An 18,709-nucleotide genomic window follows, 5' to 3' on the forward strand; every position below is an offset into this window, starting at 1 on the left:
TCTCCTTATCGTCCTCTTTCCTTCTGCTGAATATAAATTACACATGAGCTTTTTCTTTCCACACTCTGTTATAAGTTAAAAAAAGTTATCTCAGCTATCATATTTAGGCATGCAGCAGAAACTAGCAGTTTTTTGATAAGGTCAAGTTTCCTCCAACCTGGAACACTGCACTTTCCCAACTTATTATCAAGGGGGTTAGCTTTTGAAGTCCATGCCTCACTGAAAACATTTAGGATTAAGATAACTACAGAGAAGCAGGAGGTGAATAATTCAGTCGTATTCACTCATTTGGGAAAAGATTATCTAAATACACAAGTACCCCAACAGGTTGGATGCTGTGTTGTGGAACTCAATTCTAATACTTTTGTATCAATGTACAATACAAAGGCAATAAGAGAAGCTAGGGGATTTCTAGTTTTCATCATTAATGGCTGTTTCTTCTCTTCCCCTGGAATTAAAGAACATGAGTGGCTCTTGTCCATATATCACTAGGAACTCACCAATGCAGTTTCTTCCAGAGGTATCTGGTTCATAGCCGCTATTGCAGTTACAGCGGTAGCTTCCCCTCAGGTTTTCACAGATCCCATTGGCACAAATGTCAGGGTCCAAAGCACACTCGTTGATATCTGCAGGAAATATAGCAGGCGTAACACTTACAGACACCTCTTTGTTGACAAATGAGGATCTAATAAGAAGCGTTTGATGCGTGAAATAGCTAACCTTGAAAATCTACAATTTGCCTTTTAGAAAGAAAAAGAAAAGAAAAGAAGAAAATAAAACTGAAGGACACAAGACACTTTACTGGTAAGTCAGGAGAAAAAAAAAGGAAAGGAGCTGGCAGCACCCAAATAATTAAGTCATGTAGTATGTCTATATTTTTGACAAAATTAATAAAGAACATTTATAGGCTGTTGGCTCAAAATCTAAAGGAAAACTCAATTTAATGGGTATTATAGCCATTTAAATAAAACACAGAGATTTATTAGGAAGGCCTATATGATTTTATAGTTACAGGATGCTCTTGTTTTGTTCTCATATTTAGCAATTATTTAAATAACAGGACACATAGTGCTTCCCATTGTTCATGAGTTAGAATGAATCCAGAAGACACTCAAACACGGCTACTTGACAACAAAATGCTTTATAACAAGCCACGGACACGACAACTGCTGTGCTGCCCAGGGACAGTGGCATTTGAACTCCAGTGAAACAAACACAATTCCCAAGAGGCAGTGGTCTCTGGTGGGAGGTCACTGACAGGGAAGTAACAAAAACAAAAACAAAACAAAATAACAACAACAAAATACTGCGGTACAAAACTACCATTTTCTTCACTGTGATCCAATTCTGATGAATGTTTATAGGAATTGGGAAGGATCAGCCAGCCAGAACATCCCTATAATCCTAGCACCTGGGACAAGGAAGGAGAATCAGGAAGTAAAGGCCAGCCTGGGCTTCGAGCACTGTCTTAAAAAAGTAAAAAAGGAATTAGAAAGAACTCCTTAGAAACTCTCTGATTATCTATCTAACTTTTCATTTTATTTTTGGGAAAAACATCCCAGTAAAATTCTGCCTCTTTCTCTGATTTCAGATATTTAAAACTCACCAACAGTGCCTGAAGATTTACAGACTCCTCAAACACAGCCACAAGCCTATACACATGTAAACACAGATGCACTTGCTTCTCTGTCAGGGTTTTGTTAAAAGATAATGCCAAATTTGAAATAAGAAAACTTGAGTGAATTTTACTTCTGCAGTTAGACAGAAACATGTTGGTGGTTTTTCAGCCTAAACAATCTTAGTTATTTTGGGACAATATATTTTAGACCTGATCCATATCAAATATCCCTATCTGTATAATTATTTGGTGTAGTGCTGTCTTAAATAAAATCATGGGCATGGTGCTGTGGGATGTCTGTCTGTACCCTGTGAATATATGTTGCTCCCATTGGTTAATAAATAAGCTTCTGTGGTCTATGGCAAGATAGCTTAGAGGCAGGTGGGAAATCCAAGAAGAGAGACAGGAAAGAGAAAGGTGGGATGAGAGAGATTAGAGCCTCCTGCTGAAGGAGCAACAAGATGCCAGCAGACCGGTAATGTCATGGCCACATGGCAAAACACAGATTAATAGGAATAGACTGAGTTAAGTTATAAGAACTAGCTAGCAAAAAGCCTGAGCCATAGACCAAACAGTTTGTAATTAATATTAAGCCTCTGAGTAATTATTATATAAGTGGCTATGGGACCATGGGTGGGAGAGATTCCTCCAGACTGCAAGGCTAGGCAGGACCGGAGAAAATTCCAAATACAATATGGCTTGATAGTAAGGTTCTCAGTGAAGTACTTTTAATGGATAAATATTTACCTGTAATGAAAAGCAGTCACATGTGAAACTCCATTTAACGTCATCTAACTTAACAACTATTTCTCTGGAAGATGGTTCACCCTCTCATTCTCCATCTGTGCATCATCACAGTAAATATAACCATATTCATATGCTGATCAGAAAGCTATATATTTATATTTTACAGTCATGAGACTGAGCGTTGAGCAGAATTACCTCTTCCATCCACAGTGATGCCCACTCCACTGCTACAGAGGCCATGGAACTCAGCTGTGCAACAAAAACAAACAGAAATGTTAAGCCATGCCCACTCCACAAGTCATTAATATAACGATGGAAATAGGAAATTTAAAACAGGCTTACTCCACACTCGGTCGTTAACATAACAATTTTACATAAATTCATTTTAATACTAAAAACAATCACTGTTTTCTAGAACATAATTATTTCAAGAATTCTAAAAATCACAGAAAAGTCTAAGTAGTAGAATTGCTTATAACCATGGTTCAGGATGATCTCGATACACTGATAAATGTTAGAATACTTTTCATATGCAACTTTAATCTAAGACACGTCATATATTGTTTTTGTCTTTTTTCTCCATGATAACATGACAAGGGTCAAAACTTCCGTCATCATATTTACCCCAAACCAGATAGTCTCCATTTTACAACTAATAATTAATCTACTTGTCCTAATACCACCAACTAGAAATATTTTTTTCCTTCTTACAAGAGAGAAAACTGACAAAGAGTAACACAGTAGTTTGGCCAAAGTCACTGAGATGAGCAGAATAGCAGGCTTGGGTCCTGAGAACTGTCACAGACATGTCACATGAATGCCCCATTTACTGGAGCATCAATATTTTATTCACAGGGATATGGAGGGACTATATTTCCTTATCGGTCTCTTACTGATGTAGTTGGGTCTTTCCAACTTGCAGAAACTTAGACAAATAATGACAACTTGAGCTGTGTTACCTGAATAATTAGTTTTTTGGAAGTAAAACTTCTCTGGGTGCATGCATCTTTTGAGGTTAACATCCCTTCCCTGTTCCTAGAATACTCATCCATCTGCCATTTAAGAGTATTTGTTTTGGCATATCTTCCCATCACAGGAAAAATTAATTGCCTGTAGTTTCCTCAGTCTGACAAATAAAATTGTAATCTCATTATAATTTTTATAGGAGACATTTTTTTTTTCACATGGAAAGCTACCATTTACGTTCTCCTTTGAAAAACTCTGTGCGTACTAAACTTTCCTCAGCAGAGCGTTTTGACTTTCCTTACTGATTAATTTATGTTCCTTGGAGAGTAAGGGATGATATAGGAAATGCTTTCTTTCAGTTTAAATCTGTTTTATTACCTGATATGTAGTTTAGTATATTTTATTTCCCCTCTTTAATAAAAAAGAAAAAGAGCCGGGCGGTGGTGGCGCATGCCTTTAATCCCAGCACTCGGGAGGCAGAGCCAGGCGGATCTCTGTGAGTTCGAGGCCAGCCTGGGCTACCAAGTGAGTCCCAGGAAAGGCGCAAAGCTACACAGAGAAACCCTGTCTCGAAAAAACAAAAAAACCAAAAAAAAAAAAAAAGAAAGAAAAAGAAAAAGAAAATGTCATATTCAGTCATTCGAGATGTATTGAATGTTTTCCCAAGGTTTGAATAACCCATTTAAGACTTTCAACAGAACTCAACACCCATCAACTCTGGGGGAAGTTTTCTCCCATCTTCCACGTGGAAAGAGAACTATCAGCATCTCTCTCCTCACTGCCCCAGGTAACTGCTGCTTCAGCCTTTGTGCTTCCCCTGCTCTCTGTTCCTGACCCTTTCCGGTGCTGTTCATACTACATCGTAATTCCTGTTTGCTGCCAGTGATCTCAAGTATCTTCAACCTGAAGAAGAAGCAGCAGCAGGGAATTTATTTTTGAACCCCACTGTACTTACTTATATACCACAGAGGCTCATTGAAAGTGTGAATGAACAAGAGTCAACTTTGATGGACCTTGGGCTTGACATTATAAGGTGTTAAGATTTTTCAAATGTCAATCAGATTGTCTTGTATTTATAAATTCAATAATGGCAAGTACACATTGAGGCATTTTCTATTCTCCATAACAACACTGATCAAGGGAACTGAGGGTAACATTGGAATATAAAATCTGTGCCACAATCACAGCTGCATGAGCAAATAGTTGCTGTCCACTGTGATGACTGTGGGTCCAGCAAAAGCATGCACACATTCTGCAAATTCTGACCACACGCCTCACAGATCAATGCAAACTCAGCTTTTTCTTCTTCGATTCAGAATAAGGAGAAGACACTTCAGACTGAATATCGTCTGTGGGCAAATTCTACTACTGAGCTTCTAGTTTCTTCCTACAAGTGAATACCTGAATTTTTAGCAGGGCAAGGCTGGCAGGGCTCTCCAAATCCATAGTCGGGATTAGCACAGCAGCATTCAGATTTGGTCACTGCTCCAGGGAAAGGACGCACACACACTCCCTTCTTGATTCCACCGTAGCAGGTACTACGCATGTGAGTGTCTACCGGAAATAGACGCATGGTAAGAGAGACAGAGACTGTAAAATGGAAAGCTTCTGTAACCTAAGAGGTGACTAAACTGGGGACTTTCAGAGAACACCCGCCACTCCCTCTTATGCATCTTTAGCCTCTTCAAAGTTGGGGAATGAACAAATATGCTTGTAGACTAAGGGGATGACTAAAAACATGCCAACAACTGTGGTCCCCAGCTCTACCTTGTGATACACAGGTACCCATCTTCCCACCTATTCGTACAGGTCTCTCATTGGGTAAGGATATAGAGACAGTTAAAAGCACCACCTTGAGCTTTAATCTTTGAGTTGTCCTAGCCTCAGCCTGGCACTTAACTCTTGTTTCTGCTGGAGCAGTTCTAAGGAGCAGTGAGGATAAACTGCTTTAAAATGATTAGAGTGTTGTCTAGGAGACTGCTTACTTTGACCTTTTAAATTAGGTCATCTTTCTTTTCAATCCTCAGGATGCTGGTGGTGACCATGTTTTTATCTTTGATGCTCAACTAATAGTTAGGAAAAAAAATGAGCTGAGTATGGCGGTGCTCAAGTCTAATCCCAGCACTCAGGAGACAGTGACAGGCAGATCTCCGAGAGTTCAAGCCTAGCCTGGTCTACAGAGTTCTAGGCCAGCTTCATAGTGAGACCCTGTTTCAAAAATGAAAGAAAAAGACAAGGGACCACTGTCTCTGACACTGTATTGGGTGGCTGTGCAGACAGGATCTCATGAAACAGTCAGGTCACCAACTCTAGAGCCGAGGAAGAATATATAAATAGGTCAAAGTCACAAGCCCAGGCTGGGATTGACTGTAGGCTTGTGTGGCTTCCAAAGTAACTCCTCTTGCCACTGTACCCATCCATGCCCCTAAAAACCCCACTCTGCTTGATTCTCTCATTCCTGAGCCTTATGAAATATGTTACAGCTTTATGAGGCAGTACATAATGAACTATTTAAAAAAATAGACTATCTTAAAAGTCAGAGAAGCAGCGTAGTTTCTTAGTAGTAGAGCATGGTAATTTCATTAGGGAATAGCCCCCATTGGAAGTATCTCACATTGTTCACAAGTTGTTGGAAATAACTGTAACTGTTTCTTAGAGGGTGTCTTCTAATGTTTTCTTAGGTCCTAGCAGTTTTGACCATGAAAGGAATCAGACTTACAGCTCTGTTAAACAAGGAGATGTTTGTGTTTTCACATGGAAGAGGGCCCCGAGTTTATCATCACCATAACCCCAAGGAACACAGCCTGGATTTACAATAGGATTTCTGTGAGGGTTCTAGAGATTTCCAATAACATTGCAAGGAATCAGAGTATGGTCAAAGTAACTGCTGTTTTCAGGACAAAAACATACAATGGACAGTTTTCAAAAGCAAGTTGACTGGGCTGGGGAGAGGGTTCAGTGGCTTAAAGTGCTTTCTGCTTTTTAGGATCCAGGTTCAGTTCCTAGAACCCACATGGAAAACCATAACCACTTATAACTCCAGTTCCAGGGGATCTGACACTTTCTCCTGCACATACATGGTGCACATAAACTCACCCAGGTACACATACATGAAGGTAAAAATAATAAATGAATAAACTTAAATTAGTTAAAAAAAAATAAAAGCAAGTAGACAGAAAGCTGTGGAACCAATTACGGGAGCAATATTTAATCAACAGAGCTAAAGAGGAAAAAAAAGTTTCTGGGAGGGACTGTATTCTGTCCAAGACTACACACTTGGTAGATAATGGAACTGATGAAGAAAAGAACGTAACACTTTAGAAACAAAAATGCTGGTGTTTGGAAACATGATGCAATGTTCTAAAGCTAGTGTTTAAAAAAGGCTGCTGAAAAAGAAAATTTAGCTGAAAATTTTCTAAAAGCAAGGCAAATTTTGAGATCCAATCCTGAAGATAGAAATTAATAACTGATCCCTCATATCTGTCCAACATCAAGGATATCTATCTATCTATCTATCTATCTATCTATCCATCTATCTACCTACCTACATGCCTTTCTATCTACCTATCTGTCTATCTATCTATCTATCTATCTATCTATCTATCTATCTATCTATCTATCTTCTATCTATCTATCTATCTATCTATCTATCTATCTATCTATCTATCATCACTTATCTATTTATCTCTCTATCTAATGTTAAAAGAATAGTTATTAAAAGAGGGTTTTTTTGTGCATAATCTGGGTTATAAATTGAGGTTCTTCTTCTTTAAATCTTTTCAAGACCTAAAGAGTCCCATGGTATCCCTGGAAGGACTTTTTATTCAGTCCTGCTTGGGAGGTATAACAGGCAAGTCCAGGGCCATGATGTGTGTCGTGTGAGTGAGGAACAGACGGTGGGAAGTGTGAGCCTCAGGTCACAGTGGGCAGTGGATAGTATGTCTTTGGGGTGGGTCACATGAAGAGAGGGCCTGTGTAGCAAGCACACAGGAAGAAGGGTAGCTTTAAATATTTGCAAAGCCGGGAAATCTTGAAGCCACCCTAGGGCAGTTCCAGTACCACAAAGAATTCCTACTTCCACCATCCGGCCTCTCTCCATGCACTCCAAAACCCTCCCTCACTGAAGAGCAGAGCTTGGAAGGGAATTTGTTATTTAAAACCCAGCTAAGAATATTAATTAATACATGCTACTGAACATTCTAATTTCTAAATTCAGATTATTCTCATTATATAAAATCTTCATAGAATTTTCTTGTTACCTAAAAGTTAAGTTATAGAATAGACCAAGTTTTCTTCCTTCATTACAGGATCCACTTTGTCTACTGGGAAAAAAAAACTAAAAAATAAAATTTAAAGGATGGGGATGGTATGGAAACATAAGTTTTGTCTGTTTGTGAATCATGGTTCTTCAGTACGCTAATTAAAACCATAGCTTAATTTTATGAAAGTTAAAAAAACTCAATTATTATAGAAACAAAGATATAAATAAGAAACCTAAGTTAAAGAGCCAATTCAAATAACTCATGGGAGTGACTTCTTCCTAACATAGTAGGGAATGGTTCCCATTGTTTATTGGGTGGACTGAAGAAATCTACCACAGTGTGAGAATAGCAATATATAATTTCCCACTCAAACAATGTGCTCTTATTTTAAAAAGCTGAAATCCATGATGAAAAAATTCACAAAGGCATTCCAATGATTTCTGATGTGTTCCCTGAATGTGGATAAAAGAAAGAATCCTTGGTTTTGAACCTCAGTTTCATGAAAAATATTCAAAAATTGGCTGCTTGAAATAAAAATCATCTCTCCTTCCTGAACCAGCCTTATGTTCACTTTAGATTTCAATGGAATCACGTAGGTGTAGACAAAATGCAACTAAGTGTTTTAAGGCAACTGGAAATACTTCAGCTCTCCGCACAGGAAGGAGCTACATTCTTCTGGCTGCTATGTTTGAAATTCCCCTGGATAAGTTGCTGACAACCTGCAGGCTGAAATGCAGCCTGGGCTGGACACAGGATGAGTCTGAGAGAACAGATGATTTCCATCTGCCGGCACTTCCTTGTCTCTCCTAACCCCTCCTGGGATTCAAGAGTTAGAAGTAAAGTATTAACAACTAGGGCTAAAGAATTTCCTTTCTCTCAAAAATACACTTTCAAACCAGCCTGGCTGTTTCCCTGCCTTAAATCAGAGCTGAAAATCAGAGGGTGCAAAACGACCAGTTCACCCTTCGAGCTTCACAGAAGCACTCGGAAGGGGAAACCCCATGAATGCGTCTTCCTAACTTCTCGACTTCCAGTATCGCTGCGGCATCGTGGCTTAGGTCTTGAGGTGCCCACAGCAGCTCACACATTCTTGCCTGTCTTTTCAAAGGCACGGCAGGATCGTTTTGATTCATTTTCATGGCATCCATTCAGCAAATATTTCCAAAAGGAATTCAGAATGGCTTACAGTAAAACGTACATTCACTCTCCTATTTTCCCTTTAGTAGTTGATAGTGGTGAGGAATAATCTTAAAAACTTGAGGCTTTAGACATCAGTACACTTCTACTGAACAAGTCACTTACGATTCAAGCTTTGTTCAGATAGAAGTAAGAGTTTACATGAATGTAACTATAATTATATCTGTTATTAATATAACACGAATGCCCACTGAATTCAAAACTCTGTTTCTTTGTATATATCATCAGAAGCTTTGAAAGGAGACAGTGTGAGGGTCTCATTTTTGTAACAGTTGTATTAATATATAATGCACAAGCTATAGAATTTACCCATTGAAACTACGTTTTAAGAGCACTCACAATTGGATTTTAGAACATTTGCATGTCCTTCAGTTACCATTTTCTTCCCCTGCCACCCCGTCCTTTCTGCTATAAGCCATCACAATGAATGAATGCAGACTGGCCTATTCTGGGCCTTTCCTCTAAATGACACCATACACAATATGGCCTTTCTGAAATGGATTCCTTTCCCTTGGCATATGGTTAAGCCGTCCCTGTGTTTCAGTACGCATTCGGTTGTGGTTGAGTATCACTATTCCTCTGTGTAGATATATCCTATGTTATGTTTTCAGAGATCACTTGGGACCATTGGGCCATTACAGAACACTCACTTACCAACACATACACGTCCATCTACTCCCACAGCCAGGCCAGGGGGACAGTCACAGCGGAAGGATCCCTCCTTGTTGATGCAATGCCCATTCATGCAGATGCCTGGGGTCTGGCATTCGTCAACATCTGCCCAGAGGGGGACAAAAGCTGGTCCATTACAGAGTAGTAGACAGTGCTGGCTGAACTGGTCTATCCTACCAGCCTTTCAACTGAGTAACTTGCAGAAAAATATATAAAAATAGCAACTGACCAACTATAAAAATATAGTCCTCTCAAGCACGTTTTATAGAAGGCAGAATAAGATCTGCTGTATGCATTGAGGAAAAGAAAGAATCTAATAATGTCTATTGTTTATTTGATTACCTTGTTTACTACTAATAATATTTAATTCAAATTAAGAAGTAAAAATCTACAAATCTATGATCAATTTTTGCAATATTTTTCCACACAGAAATAGATGGTTTTTGACATTAATCTCAACATTTCATTAACAAAATAAGCTGAGATATTCCTTATCATCTTCAGTTCTCTGGCATTTATCACATGCTGCCCAATATGAAGTGGCATTCTCAACAGCAGAAACACACCCCAGACACAGAACTGAGAAGTGATGGCCATTTCAAGTCATCTAGAGTCTGACATTTTTAGTGAGAAAATTGGTGAAAAATAATTTCCAGAAGAGAAATTCCCATGGGGGAAGCCAAAGTCATCTATATACATGCATTTAACTTTGCTAGGAAACCCTGAAACCACGAAGCTCCAGACTGTCATGCAATGCTGCATGATACAGAGAAATGCTGGTCACCTATCCTGTGTTAAATCTCAGTCAATTGACCTTGAGATATCAGGTCAAAGCAATAGCTTTTCCACTTCATCCTGTATTCTCTTTCTTTTCTTTCCTTTTTCTTTTTCTATTTTTTATCAAAGTCAAAGTTATTTGTTACGTATGGACTTAGTTGTACGTTGTATCCCTACTGTCCTGGAATTTCAGCGAAATCACAGGAATTGGTAGCAAATCTTATTTTATTCCGGTAGATTGGTGAAATTGAAGGCAGAAAGCATTCATTGAGTTGATTTCCTCTAAGGGAGGAAACCGAAGTAAAAATAAAAGATTGCTTCCAAGATGAAACCACAAAATGAATTCCGTGTTACAAAGTGCTGCTTGTGAGTATGAACATCATACAGTGTCACAGATTTCCAGGAGGACTCGAATTTGATTATTAAAATTATCACTAGAATTCGGTCACCAAAATGGCTTCGTAAACAAAATGGCTAACGAAAACATTCAAATTATGTCTTCACTTAATTAAATTAAGATTATAAAATCATGATGTGTTTCCTAACAACCTGTAGATTAGTGCTATGGAAAAGATGTGATACTGTGCCCAAAAAAAGTGACCCTGAGGCAGAGCCAGGTGGATCTCTGTGAGTTCGAGGCCGGCCTGGGCTACCAAGTGAGTTCCAGGAAAGGCGCAAAGCTACACAGAGAAACCCTGTCTCGAAAAACCAAAAAAAAAAAAAAAAGTGACCCTGGAAAATCCAGGCCTGGGAATATATATAAATGATGATTTTTTCAAGGTTTCTGCTTACTCTTACTCATTTAGCCAACAAGCCACAAGAAATTATTTCTGTATTGCTTTCTTTAGACTTGATAAAATCAATCTGCCACACCCTTAGTGTCTCCTATACCATTGTTACTTTGCAAAGACGTTACTGTTTCTCAGTTCACAGTGTATCTTTCCCCAGGAAGCTTTAGACATCTATCTGCCTTGCTGATCTAGCAGGAGATGTGAAAGACATGAAATCGAAGGAAGGAAAATGGAATTATTCCTGTATGACCCACAGACAAGGAAAGGATGGTTCCAATCATGGCGACTCTCTTATCTCAGAGCGGTACATACCTGTGCAGTAGCGGCCGTTTGGCGCCAGAACAAAGCCTGGCTTGCATATGCATTTGAAGCTACCGTCCTCATTGATGCACATTCCGTTCAAACACATGTTGGTAGTTGTGCATTCATCATGGTCTGCGGCAGAAGACAGAGTGACTTGGACCTCTGGCCTCAAAAGAACCAAGTTTCTTTCTCTCTCTCTCTCTCTCTCTCTCTCTCTCTCTCTCTCTCTCTCTCTCTCTCTCTCTCTCTCTCTCTCCTTCCATGATCTCCAGTCGAAACCACTTCACAGACGAATCCTGTCCTTGTGGGTCCTATTTCACTTTTTTGCATCATTTAGCTTTTACTTTGAGATTATGATATCGTGACATCATTTCTCCCTTCCTCTGCCTCTCTCCAAACCCTCTCATGTACCTTCTTTGCTGTCTTTCACATTCATGGCCTCTTTCCCACTGGTTGCTGATATTCCTAAACACATAAACACAACCTGCCCGATCTGTATAATGTGGCCTGTGTGTGTTTTCAGGACTGGGCATTGGTTCACTTCACCTTTCAAAACAAGAAAGCCTCATGCGTGAAGACAACGGTGTGTGGAGACTGGGAGGGAGCTTCCATATGAATGGAAAGGCAAGGAATACAACTTACGTTTAGTTGCCTTTGAAACCATATAAACATCACTGGTGCCTTGTTTTCTCGAAAAGGTAACAAGGTTTCGGTGGGCGTTAGGTTTGCAATGGAATTAATGGTAAGCCTCATTGTTGGTGAAATGACCTGGGCTTCCCTTAGTGAATGTGTGAGTTCCATATCTCTTTTGACATCTATTGCTCAGCCAAGCATGCCAGCCAAAGACTACCGGCATGCCAAGCATGCCAATTGGTGACTGTGGACACCAACATTGCTGTATTCTCCCAAATTCAGAAAGAGGCTGCCTCTTCTCTATCCTATCAGTGTTATGACCCTAAAATACAGCACACCGCCGAGGAATAACTGTTACTTATACTTAAATATGTACTGCATAGGAAAAAGATGAGCAGTCCTAAATCATGAGTTGTTGGGACATTACTAATTAACTATCGCTTTTCTCCTATACTCAGTGTTAAATGCGTCTGTATTTTATTTACCTAAGTTACATGACCAGCTTTCTTTCACCCATGAGGTGTGGAAGCCTTTGTAAAAATCATCTATGTGGTTCTAAATCAAAGGTCTATCCTCTAAAAACCATCTTTTTAGAAACAAATTCCATACCGACACAGTTTTTTCCATCTGTGGTTAACTCAAAGCCAGCATTGCAAATGCACTGGAAACTTCCATCGGTGTTCACGCAGCGGCCATTTTTACAAAGAACTCCATTCTGGATGCACTCATCGATATCTGAGATGATTAAAGAGAGCCAGACAGTGTTCCTCTGTAGTGCTTGTCAATGAAAACAGTAAGACAATGCATGCCACTTGAAATACTCACTGTGTTTTCACACACGATACCCAAGATTGTGTTGCTTTCTCAGCAACATTTTCGTCCCTCACTAACTTTACTTCTTGCACAGAAAGTGTGAGCAATTCTACAGACCTGATAGTAGGTGAAGAGGGAGCGAAAGCAAGAAGGAAATGGGGTGCAGTGAGCTTAGGAGTGGGGAGGAGGAGGCTGGAATTATGGATGCAGCCATTTTGGGCATAATGGACGAAGACCTGAAAAGAGGCTGCAGAGTTCCTAGGTGAAGAGCAATATAATGACTGCAGGAGAGAGTCGATTCAGACAACCAAGTGCCCGTGGGTGAAGAGGAAATGAAAAGACAAGTGAAGCTGGCTGGTAAATGGATTCTGAGATGAGTCAGCAGTGAGGTAGGTTTTGGATGATGATGGTGGTGGCTGAAGCGATGAGGCTGTGACTACAGACAAGGTGTGATGTGGTGGTGGATTGTGAGTGGGGCTCAAAGAAAACAGTCATTGAAAACAACTATAAATCTGAAGCTGTGCTGGCGAGGCAAAGAAGGCAGACTACAGGTTTCTGAAGCCAGATAACTACATTGCCTGGGTTATACGTGCACACACAGTGCTTATGTTTAAAGGGAGATTCTCCAAGGGCATTATAAAACAAATCCACAGCATAACAGCGCCTAAGTAATTCGTGTCTCGTTTTAATAAGTTTCCTTTGACTTCGACAGCCTTGCTGACTCGATTTCATTGCACTGTTTTCTGTGTGCAGAAACCCTGCTTTACCAATGCATGCTTGCTTCGTAGGAGTCCTCTGGAATCCAGCGTGACATTTACAGTAATAGGATCCAGGTGTGTTAACACAATCTCCATTAGTGCAGGGATTTGATGTGCATTCGTCAACATCTGTGAGGAGCAAAAGAAATCATTACAGACGTCACTCAATTTGTAGAAATGTTTGTTTAAAGTGCATTTAGCCTCCCCAAACTTGAGAGAGGGCCAGCCCGTGGTAATAGTCTAAATAGTGGAGTATTTATAAATGAATGGAAATTCCTTTCTTCAAATATACAGTCCAATGTGAAGATTTACAAAAATAATACTTACTGGCGAGTACTAGAGAATTTGCTTTAATTAGGAAATAATGATTTTTTTTCCAACTGGAATACTGCCCAGTGATTAAGGGCACAGGCCTTGAAAAGCAACAATGTGAGTTCCAACAACTATAACACTCAGTAACTACAGCAATCTAGGTAAGGTAACAGCTTAAGGGCTTAGACAATGTCATGAGAACATGAATGGTTTCTAAAGATACACATGCACGCACGCACGCACGCATACACGCATGCATACACACACACATATGAACACTACATGTGGTCAATACTGTTAGTTTTAAAGACTGGACTATGGACTTTCTTTGTTACTGCGTTGTGGACTCATCTATATAAGCACAACTAGGTATTCACCGAGGCTTTATTTTGTAGTTAAAAAAAAAAACATAAAGTATGCAGACAATGAAAACTGATTAAAAAATCTATTTTCCCCCCATTAACTTCAGATTTCGTGCAGGCCTTAAAATTGGCACTGAGGACTTTTCTCACAGAAAATAAAATCTGATGCAATTACTATCTGATTTGAAAGACAAGAAAGCTGAAGGTATCATGTAAGGTCTCCTAAGGGTCAATTAAATGTGACTCCATTACAGAGCTTTGGGTGTGTAAAAGCCAGGACTAGACTGACAATTTAGACCAGGCAAATCCCAGGGAAATCACTTGTGCCAGTGGAAGCTGAATTTGTCTTCCCTTAGCAATGCTCACTGAATAACACAATGAACGCTGGCAAGTCAAAAAGCTGGTGCCATGGTTAGCCATCACAGGTACACGGAGAAGCCATTAGCCTTGCAATTTTGGTTAAACTGGAGAAAGCCACAAGGTCATCAACTCGCAGGGTGACCGTTTCAATAAAGAGACTGCTCTTTCCACAGATGTTCCTGCCCCAGGACTGCACTCCCTCAAACACACCAGCCTCGTTTATATAAACTTTCAGAGGGAGTGCAATTAAACCCTTTCTGGTAAAAAGAAGTGGGGGCGGGGGGGGCAGCAAAACAAAACCTCACGGTGAATAAAATGAAGACAACAGAGTATAACAGGATTAAATGCTTTTTCAATTTCATGTAAAGGCCCTTGCAGCCCATTAAGACTCACTTACATTGACACTTTGGGTTGATAACATCAATGCTACTGAGCCAAAGGAATGAAGCAGAAAGAGAGAGTTCAGAGCATTAGCAAGCACATAAGGAACAATCAGTACTTTCCACTGTGCAGTGATTCTCCAGTCTGCACTGTGGAAAACCACTTCGTTTATCCAGATGGACATTACTGAAGTCCAACCATTAAACAGGATCCACAGATGGATCTTGACGGAAGTCCCACTGTAAAACTGCTTACATGAAGCATTTGAGAGACCACACACCCAACCCCCTCTTTCCAGGTAACGGTCTGGGAAGCCACGGCAAACTGGAAGAGTCTACAGTGTCACATCAGCATGTCTTTCTCCCTTAAGGACCTACACCCATGGCTTATTGTTGCCATGACAACTCTTCCGACCACCCTGTCATTCAGTGATACAAGAGCTGTCTCCTTAGTCTTCAAGGGTCCAGCCAACAGACAGGCTGTATCTGTTCACTTATTTTTATTTCTTCATTGGCAAATTAATCAAGTTGCTTTATAATTCCAAGTGCCTTTTAAACCTCATTTGTTGCTTTTTTGTTTGTTTAACAGGATTATGATTTTGGTTTGTTTTTTTTTTGAGGCAGGGTTTCTCTATATATAGCCTTGGCTGTCCTGAAACTCACTCTGTAGACCAGGCTGGCCTCAAACTCAGAGCTCTGTCTGCTTCTCTTGGGTGCTGGGATTAAAGGCATGCACCACCATGCCCAGTTGAATTATGATATTTAACTGAATCATTTTTTATCTATTTTTTATAGTTCTGGGGATCAAATTCACGGCCTTATGCATGCAGACAAGCACTTCATCATTAAGCTCCACCCTGAGCTGCTAGAGATTTGGCTTCAGGACAACCACAAGTCACTATCACTGTCTTCTGAATCATGCATTTTCTGTCTCTTCTCTATTATGTGTCTCACACTCCAGTAATGCAAAGTGACCACATGTATCTTTCTTAAAGGGGCAGAGATAAACAACTACCACAGTCACTACATTGTGGCTTTTTCTAAGACTCCATTAAGAACTGAGTAATATTAAGAAGAATTCATGGGAACCTTAGACTCCTAAAACAAAGGAAAGAATTGTGAAAGTATTGATTATTGAAGTTGTTGAATTTTCAGACACTATTTGAGTTTTAAAGTTTATCCTTGAAAAAATATTTTATATATCAGTTTAGAAAATACTTAATTTGAAGAGCTCTGTATTACCCATGGCAGAAAAGGAATGCATTTATTTCCTATTGTCCTATCATGAAATGATATGAAGTAAAATGGTTTTAACAACCCTGTGAATCCGACAGGCACTAGGCATTACAGAATTTCATGGTAAGAGTCAAACAAGAAAATAAGAGGAACATGGTGAATAAATGTAACTGCTTTCAGGCTATGAGGGTAATTCTCCTAGAAGCAAAAAGGGCCAAAGGTTTTTTTTTTTTTAATGTTTAACATAGTGATTTCTTTATGCTTTACCAAGTATCTAACAGAAGTTCCCAAATATAAATGGCAATTTGTCACACCTCAAAACACTGGCACATTTTAAGGAGGTACCATTCTTATTCTGGCTACTAATATTAGTTAAGTATTCAGCCAGTTTTTTTTCTAAAATGCTAATTTGTTCCTCATGAACTCCAAATGATTAAAAGCTGACACCAGAAAGAGAATGGTAGGTTTAGAAAGACCAAAAACTTACGTTTTTCCTGAAAATGTGCTGCAGTATTAAGCTATGCCTGTGTGCGTTATAAAAGTGTGAAAGAGAACCTTGATGGGGTTTTTCATTGTTGATGGATTGAACAATGAGATCCGTCTCTACTGTAAATGTGTATATCTGGGCAAACTGTAGAAGATCTAGCTAGGTTCCCCTAACATATTAAACCATGTGGATATATAATTCCAACACCACATTAGGCAGAGGTGATAAAAAAGTATGACAAGAACCCTTCCTTCTTGGGGCTTAACACATCAGGCCCTTCAACATTAAACTTGAAACAAAACTCATCTCCTGGGCATCTGGCTGAGTGTGGTCTATGGACCATCTTTGGGTGAGCTGAGCAACACTCACGCCAATGGCTTTCTGAGGGATGAAGTTCAAGGAGTGGCATCTGCAAAGAGAAGTCAACTTGGACAAATCAAAGCCTCTAGTGAGGCTCCATCTGGCCTTTCTAGGCGTGAGTCTAAAGATGGGCAAATAGGCACACCTGTGACTCTTATCTAAAAGTACAGGGCATTTCTACAGATCATGACCCTGTGCTTCCAGACTCAAGACCTGGAAGCCCAAATGAGGAACCTAAACAACATGTTCAGATGGAATTTTCAGTATCTGTACAACACCATCTGGAGTGGGTTGTGTTTGCCTCCAATTGTTCAGAACTTAGCAGGGAAGAGGAGACGTGCTGATTGTGGCATTCCTTAACCCTTCCAAGGAAATTCTGATTTATCCAGCTGGCAAGGGAGCAGCTCCCATGGAACCTGCTTCTGAGTCAGAGATCTCTCATTGTCTTCCTTTCCACTGTCATGTCACATGACTCTAAATCAAATAGATAGAATGTAGGGACTCAGCCCTTCCGAGACGACCTTTTAAGTCTGTGAGAAAATGGCTTCTAGCCAAGCATGGTAGCACACGCCTTTAATCACAGCACTTGGGAGGCAAAGGCAGGTAGAGCTTTATGAGTGTGAGGCCAGCCTGGTCAAAATAGTGAGTTCCAGGAATAGCCAGAGGTACACAGTGAGACTCTGTCATAAAAAAGATGGAAAAGAAAAAAGAAAGTGTGTGTGTGTGTGTGTGTGTGTGTGTGTGTGTGAGAGAGAGAGAGAGAGAGAGAGAGAGAGAGAGAGAGAGAGAGAGAGAGAGAGAGAGAGAGAGAGAGAATGGTCTCTGAGTTCATACATGGCTCAAGACCAAGTTGAGGATTCTCTATAATAACCACTGTCAAGATCTAGTGTAAGGGCCCCTGGAAGCCACTGGGATTTCAGGAACATGATGAAAAAGTTTTTTCACAATCACTTGGAGATGCCACTGCCTTCTTCACTGTGTGGACATTTTCAGATTTGCAGTGACAGGGCAAAGCAATGCTTATGCCTGAGCACAAATGAAAGCCACATTGCCAAGGACACACAGCACAGTAGAGCAAAGACAAGCCATGTTGAACAAAGAGCATCATTTGTGACAGTAAAAAACAGACCATACTAAATCCTGAGCTGTGGGTACACTTGCTAAAATCTCTGAGGAAAGTAACACATATGACACACCTTTGCTGACTGAAGGACCACAGTGGTCTCAGAAACAAATGGCGGTAACAGTCTTTGTAAGTCATGTTTTATCACAGAATACTATTGTTATTTGAAGATGAGCTCACATGAAAATTACAGTTCTTCAAATATGTGAGTATGTAAGACATTTTCTTGACAAAGAAAAACAAGAACCTGTCCCTTTAAGGAAATAAAAAAAGAGTCTAGTTGATGTTAAAGCTAAAATCCCAGGCTTAAAGTGGCAGAATTTAAAAAAAAATACGGCCAATTTTCTAAAATTTAACAGAGTTTCTAATGAGTCTGAATGTGTAATATCAAATGTTTTTTTTTTTTTTAAATAATGGTGAAATATCTTGACTGTGGAACAACTTGTAACACAGGGAGCCATTATAGCCATTATATTTCTGGTTACACCTGATGTACACTTCAAAATTCACCCAACATACAAAACAGGCCAGTGGACTAAGCAAAGCACTCAG

At 39.7% G+C, this 18,709-nt stretch overlaps 1 protein-coding gene across 1 annotated transcript in view; it reads right to left on the reverse strand.

Annotated features, from left to right (window-relative positions):
• Window positions 1-18,709, reverse strand: part of Fbn2 (fibrillin 2) — a 216,533-nt gene that overhangs the window by 88,776 nt on the left and 109,048 nt on the right. The window contains exons 12-18 of the mRNA XM_059246115.1: window positions 13,547-13,666; window positions 12,576-12,701; window positions 11,343-11,465; window positions 9,445-9,567; window positions 4,733-4,885; window positions 2,561-2,614; window positions 501-626 (exon numbers count right to left, since the gene is read on the reverse strand). Of these exons, the coding sequence (XP_059102098.1) occupies window positions 501-626; window positions 2,561-2,614; window positions 4,733-4,885; window positions 9,445-9,567; window positions 11,343-11,465; window positions 12,576-12,701; window positions 13,547-13,666 (825 nt within the window). The remainder of the gene's footprint in view (window positions 1-500; window positions 627-2,560; window positions 2,615-4,732; window positions 4,886-9,444; window positions 9,568-11,342; window positions 11,466-12,575; window positions 12,702-13,546; window positions 13,667-18,709) is intronic.

This window comes from Peromyscus eremicus, chromosome 19, assembly GCF_949786415.1.
Source record: "Peromyscus eremicus chromosome 19, PerEre_H2_v1, whole genome shotgun sequence".
Classification (NCBI taxonomy): Eukaryota; Metazoa; Chordata; class Mammalia; order Rodentia; family Cricetidae; genus Peromyscus; species Peromyscus eremicus.